Source organism: Genypterus blacodes, unplaced genomic scaffold (assembly GCF_046128005.1).
Source record: "Genypterus blacodes isolate CSIRO-AG114 ecotype Tasmania unplaced genomic scaffold, CSIRO-AGI_Gbla_v1 ptg000111l_1, whole genome shotgun sequence".
NCBI lineage: Eukaryota > Metazoa > Chordata > Actinopteri > Ophidiiformes > Ophidiidae > Genypterus > Genypterus blacodes.
Window position 1 is genome coordinate 1,741,454 of NW_027466915.1, and position 6,706 is coordinate 1,748,159.

At 42.4% G+C, this 6,706-nt stretch overlaps 1 protein-coding gene across 4 annotated transcripts in view; it reads left to right on the forward strand.

Moving 5' to 3' along the window:
* The window catches only part of picalma (phosphatidylinositol binding clathrin assembly protein a), a 32,264-nt gene extending 28,484 nt beyond the window's left edge, over positions 1-3,780 (forward strand). For all 4 annotated transcript variants that reach the window (XM_076161215.1, XM_076161217.1, XM_076161216.1 and 1 more), the window contains 3 exons: positions 89-148; positions 1,519-1,620; positions 2,252-3,780. In XM_076161215.1, coding sequence (XP_076017330.1) covers positions 89-148; positions 1,519-1,620; positions 2,252-2,266 — 177 coding nt within the window. In that variant the 3' untranslated portion in view covers positions 2,267-3,780. The remainder of the gene's footprint in view (positions 1-88; positions 149-1,518; positions 1,621-2,251) is intronic.
* Positions 3,781-6,706: the final 2,926 nt, after the last annotated feature.

Below are 6,706 nucleotides of genomic sequence, written 5' to 3' on the forward strand. Positions count from 1 at the left end.
CGACATACATGTACCATGAATTGATGAACTACTTTGTGTATGAAAGAAGTGTTCTTGTGTCCTGATTGCGCTCTCTTTGTCACCTCAGGCACCATCTGTCATGGCTTTCCCCCCGACCACGCCGACGGGCATGGTGGCATATGCTATGGTAAGTCAGCTGGGAACGTCTCGCCTCAGGATCTCACTTTCCCTCCTCGCACAGAATCTGCAGGCATGTTGGGATGAGAACGTGTTGGGATTCGGAACAACTCTGGGTTTGGGAGCGATTTCCGCAGCTTTCCAGCGTATAACAGTCAACTATTGTTCTCCTTCTCAAATCGCCGGGCTTAATTTTCTAAAATTCCAGTATCAAACCTCATAATCTTCATGATTTTAAAAAAGTCAAGCGAGAACCTGAGAAATTAAAACAATTAAGTGTTTTATTTCTTGTGTGATCCTCTTAGGAAACCAGACTGCAGCGGTTTCTATATTTTGCATACGGCCGCTTTCACAGTCGCATCATCCAGCCGCATACAGTGAATCCATAACACTATGCAATAAAAATGAATTTTACGATACAGCGTCAAAACAAACAAAAACATAACTTTAACTCGTGAGCACTTCACCTTCCTGCTCTTATTGCTGTTGTAAACCCTTTTTAGGAAATGTTTGCACACTTTACTGCCAGATTGAGGTCCATCAGTGGCCGCCCAGCAACAGGTGTGCAGGCCACTTCAGTCTGTTTCTCAATGCAGTCTTGAAATTGTCTTTAGCTTGAACAACAACTTAACCTACCGAGTTAACGTCTCTTGTAATTCTGTAATGACGGATTCCTTACTAACTAAAGAGCGGAGACCAGTATCTCAACATCTGCTGTCTGGTGAGGAGCTGTGAGGGCGATAACAGCTAGACTACGAAGACCTGTGCACGCCGGATGACCGCCAACCAGTTGACAACCTTATCACACTATGGAAAAGTTGTCGAATTTAATATTCATCTATTGTAGAAAGTTTGTACGACTGCATCCATCTGACGGACGGCTTTCAAAAATGGCACCAGCGCACTGTTTAAAATAAATAATTCAACATTTCTGACAGTAAAGTGTGACTCAGGGCTGAACCAGGAGAAGAAGCTTCGGTCCCGTTTGATACTCGGCTTTGTGTCGTACTGTTGCATCAGCTTGTTCACTCTCTCTCTCTCTCTCGGCCATACAGCTCTCTTTGGAGCTCACACAACCCAAATTGAATTTTTTCAGTCACTTCTCTGATCTGATCCTCTTCCGTGTGTGATGAACCTAATGTTGGTGTGTGTGTGTGTGTGTGTGTGTGTGTGTGTGTGTGTGTGTGTGTGTGTGTGTGTGTGTGTGTGTGTGTGTGTGTGTGTGTGTGTGTGTGTGTGTGTGTGTGTGTGTGTGTGTGTGTGTGTGTGTGTGTGTGTGTGTGTGTGTGTGTGTGTGTGTGTGTGTGTGTGTTCGTTCTCTGGGTATAGGAACCATTGACCATTAGCAATCACAATTTTGTACCCTTTGTACCTCTTCAGCCTCCCCACATGGGCAATGTGATGATGACAACGCAGCCCACCATGATGTATACCCAGCCGGCGATGCCAGCCAACCCCTTTGGCCCCGCCCCCGGTGCACAGGTAAGAGATGTCTGCATGTCTGCTTCACTTTATCATCGTCTGAGGCTGTTGGGGTTATTTGATGCTGTCATCTGCTTCTATAGCAGCCAATGTGTGTGCTATGCTAGAGACACATGACCAGTGTCTGACAGAGAAGCAACAGATCACAGCATTATATCTCATCCGTGTTACGCCGTCACATGCCACGTCAAAAGACTTGACTTGCCCGCGGACTCGACCATTGCATCCTCACATGAAACGTGCGTCTTGCCTTGGAGCTGAGACGCTAAATACCAACAGAAAGAGAGCAGAAGTTTAAGTGGAAGGTGTGAAGCAGACTTGAAGTGGCAGGTCTTCACTGTGATTCATCAGATGAGATCACTGACACCTTCTCACTCTCCAGTCTGACTCACAATGACGAGACATCTGAGGATCTGAGACGGGAATTCAGACACATTATGCTCGGATTGAATTCTATATCTTACACTGCAATTGGATTTTTTTTTTAGCCGATGTTTTTGACTCGATCAATATCAATGAGGTCGATTGGATAATTGCTGAGAAAACGTCTTCTGCTCTCGTAACACTGACTTTACATCCAGCTGTTCCTTACTGTTCCTAAGTTGACCGTGTTGTCTTTTGCCCTCCCCAGATGCAGTTCATGTAACCTGAAGGGGGGGCGCTCTTCCCCGTCTGAGGACGACTCACCACAAAGTCAACTATCCGAGCAAACCCTCCAGTTTGCGTCTAAATGAACTCACCTCTCTGAGAATGAAAGACCCAAATAAGACTTGTTGAATAAAATCATGGCGACTGAGCAGCTCTGGCCCCTTCAGAGCGGCGTCACAGTGGACATTGTGCCCATCCAATCATTTCTCGGTCATAAGGAGACGAGTGTGTGTGCTGCCATTGTAAACCATGTGGACAGGGATCACTCAGCCCTTTACTGTATCCTGGACTAAGAGAGAAATGGAACACGCAACACGCGAAGAGCGTTTTCACATCACTGTGTGTTTGTGTGTGTGTGTGTGTGTGTGTGTATGTGTGTACAAGGGAGTCGTGTTGTGACGTCCTCACACACACGCGACTTGTTCGGTTTTTCTTTACGTTTTCTCTTCCTCCAGACAAGGCTGACAGTCAGGTTTTGATCATCAGTCACGATCATCTATCAGCCAATCCTCAAATTAGGAAAAAAAAAAGAAGGCACAAACTCCTGTTTATATTCTTTTTTTTTTTCTTCTTCTTTTTTTTATGGATTAAGTTTGCAGTAGACATTCCTCGTGTATGTTTGTATTTATTTATGATTTACCTATGGAGAAAAAAAACAAAAAATGAAATGTAACTAGATACATCGGCCTCCTCCTTGTGGACGGCCTTCAGGTTTATACAGTACAGTACATATAGGTATGATTGATTGTAGAATTGGATTTTGAGTGATTGAGATGATTTTAAAAAAGTTAATATAAAGTTGACACGTTTTGCTGTTGGGGCACTAAATAATCTCTCTACTCGCATGATGCCTTGTCCAGTTCTACGTGACTCGCAGGGTCACACTAAGGATGTATGTAGACATGAGAAGTCATCAAGGCCGTCGGTTCAGTGGGCGGGGTTTAATTTCCACAGATTTGGCGAGGGAACATTTTCACATCAGCAAAAGCACTACATTTTGTGATTGAGGCAGCATTGCATTGGAAAGGAATCTGCATTTATGCTTTCTACGCTTTTCGGCATGCCATTTATTCTTACATTAACAAAAGCTCACGGCTGCCCCCTGTTCCAGCCTGAATGTGCGCCGGGGGTGGTGGGGGGGGGGGCCTCTTTCCTGCTCTGATCGTGTTTCCATAGGCGAGCACTGGTGCGTTTTGGATAGCGAGGGGGTGTCGTGAGGCACCGGGGGTGTAGGTTGGGGTCAAAACAGTAAACAGGGTGGGGGGAGGGGGTCTTTGTCAGCAGCAGCAGCAGAGTGGTCCAGTTGTGCAGGAAAATAGAGCGCTGTTGATCAGTGCTTTGTGTAAATAAAACTGATCCTGCCAATGAGGACAATGGACGCGCTGCGGGAATGAAAGATTGCCTGAACATGAAAGTGGCCCTCATCCATTAACTCAGCATATTTGCTGCATTGTCCCTGCAGATTATATTTTTGTTTGATTTTTTTCCAATAAATTGCAAGCTTCCACACTTCTTTGCTTCTGTACTTCTTTGTCAACGAGACAAACACAGATTGATTTAGATACATTTGAGGAGTAACTGAACTCTTTTTATTGTGCTTCTGTTGTAATAACAAAAGGGATCTTTGGTTAAATAAAAACATCTACACACTTCTTAGAGCTCAAATAACCTTTATCAGTCACTTCAATTGGTATAAAATGTTGTAGCCAATGAAATGGAGAAACACGGCTGAAGAATTGATGGTTATTGATGATCTATGTACTGAGGCATCGTGTGAACACAGGAGTGTTCCTTCCTCTGAGGGAAGGAGGAACAGAGTGACCGTCTGACTCACCAAACTACTGAGTGATGCTCCCAGGTGCAGAAGCTCATCGTTGTGCAACACACACACACAGACACACACACAGAGGGATCCTTGATATACGAGCTGCATCCTGCTTGGCAAAGCATCCCCAGTAGCACCAATGAGAAGAGTCTTTGTTGTGATGCCACTTCCCCTCAGTTTGGATGCTGGTTGAGAACATGCGTGTGTGTGTGTGTTTGTCTGAGACGAAGACTTGAGGTGATTGAATGAATTGGCAAGTTAACAAAAGCTGTTCTGTTGTACCAAGTCCTGTCTTCTCACAATCATCTTTTGATTATTCACCTGTTGAATTCAAAAGTATGAGGTTTGTGTCCTAAACTGCAAAGATTTTTACTGATTTCCTGTACATTAGCAATCTAAACCGTTTTGATATCCAGAAATAATTAAAGCATACAAGTACAGCATACAGAATTGCAATGTAAGAAATCTGACATTTGCCACTGCAGTACAAGACTATCTACAGACCTTTGAAGATATTCTTAGATAGTTGTTGAAAAGGATGACAACATGAAAGACATGAAAGGGAGAGATTTCTGTTTTCAAAGAAAATCTTATTATCTGGTGCAATGGAAAGTAAACTGATCTCAGCCTGGAAGTATTTGTTGTGGAGTTCCCTCTGTGAGCTCCTGCCAAGCAGCACCCAAAGGTCCTGTAGTTCTGGGCTGCAGCTGTCTGATGCTCTGTAGTGTCACATCTAGAAAAGTAAGATGAAGATGTTTCACTGACTTTCAGTCACTCAGTGCTTCTGTTAGAGGAAATTGTCCAGATAAACTAATGATGGAATGGTGGCAGCTATAAGGATGAAAACAAGACTGTGTCAGGATGGATGGACACGACGCTGTTTTTATCTAGATTCGTAACACAGTGCACTCTGAACGACCTCTACCATGTACACCAGTCAATCTAAACTGAATTGAGTTATCACATGAAGGTTTGTACTTTAAGAGAGTGGAGCTTATTAGTAACTTTTTTGCATTTCGTAGGATGGGGAGTTTTGATTATATAAAAACAAACAGGAAACGTATGTCGATAACTGTACAAACAAACGCCAACGGTGTTGGATGGTGACGGTGTATCAGACTTCCGTGCAGATTGGATGATCAGTGAAATGTACATTTGGGCGAAAATAGGAGCTCTACTGCCATCTTGAGGTTTCAAGAAGCACCTACAGGTAAAGCTTCATCAGTTCTAAACTCCATACTCCGGAGGCATTGCAAAGACATAGATATTATATTTATATGGTTTAATAATCAAATATCGTAGTTTCTGTATTGGAGCAGGGAACCGAGCTAAACTGAGGTCGATTTTTGTTTTTGCCAAACCAAACTTAATTGAAATATAACAATTAACAGCATCTACAGTATGAACAATATTAACATATAAACATAAGATAGAATTAGAAAAACGCAAGAGGAGGTAAAACTAAATGGTATTAAAGTTAAGTTATAAATAAGCTTGACAACTTTTGCGTGATTGGAAGTGAAATAGAATTCTTTAAAATTTAGAAAGTAAGTAATTTAGCTGCTGATGTTAATTTTGCTACGGTACTTGAATTGATCATAATTGTACAGCTAAGAGGGGATCATTAGACTACTTACACCCTTGCCACAATTGCCAAGTTTAGAGACAAATATATAGAGGTAATGTCCTTTTCTTGACTTGACTCTTTTCCTCTTCCATCCATGTTATTTGTTTCCTTAAGATGGGTTAGTTGGACCAGCAGGTGACATGCTGAGTGCTGCTCTCCTTACATCTCCTGCTCTGTGCGTGCTTCTTCCTCTTCCTCTGCGTTCCACCTGCTCCTCCAGGTGTGTAATGGGGGTCTTTCTGGCTGTCAAAGTACTGAGGGGTGAGGCACTTAACCAAGACAGGAGACACTCTGGAGGAGAAAGAGATGGCATGTGGAGGAATAAAGTCCAATGAAAAAAGCGTTCCCGAGAGGAAAAAGTTGTTACTGCTTGCTACCACTTGGGGTCGCTATAGAGTAACTGGGACGCTGTTGCTCCACTAAAGACGCAATTTCTGATGATACAGCTCTCAATAAACAACATAAAACAAAGTCAATCAAAGTCAAGGTCACTATTCATGTTTTATTTCATTTCATCTTTCCTATTATAATTCATGTATTGCCATAATTCATTGTTGTTTGGAGGCGACATTAGGAATGGAACTTGTTGCAACTTAGACATGTCTCTTTACACTCTTCTCTCTTTACACACTATGGTAGCAGGAATAAAGTCTTGTGGTGAAAAACAAACATCTCCAAGTCATTTATAACCATCAACCAGTACTACTTTTTGGACATTTGTAATCCTTATAAAAGGATTCACAGTCTTACACACACATTCAGTCTTACCAGAGACATTGAGATGAACACACTCTGAGTGTAGAGATGGTAGAGAGTAGTCATCTTAAAGTGCTTTGTTAAGATGAATATATTTACAGATAGCCTATGTTCATTTGTTGTCTCTAATGTTGAAACTTCACATTTGATGTCTCCTATACTGAAATTAAAGATTGTGAAAGATTGTGTTTCATTTTGCAAAATCATCAATGCTGCTTTTGATGCTGTGA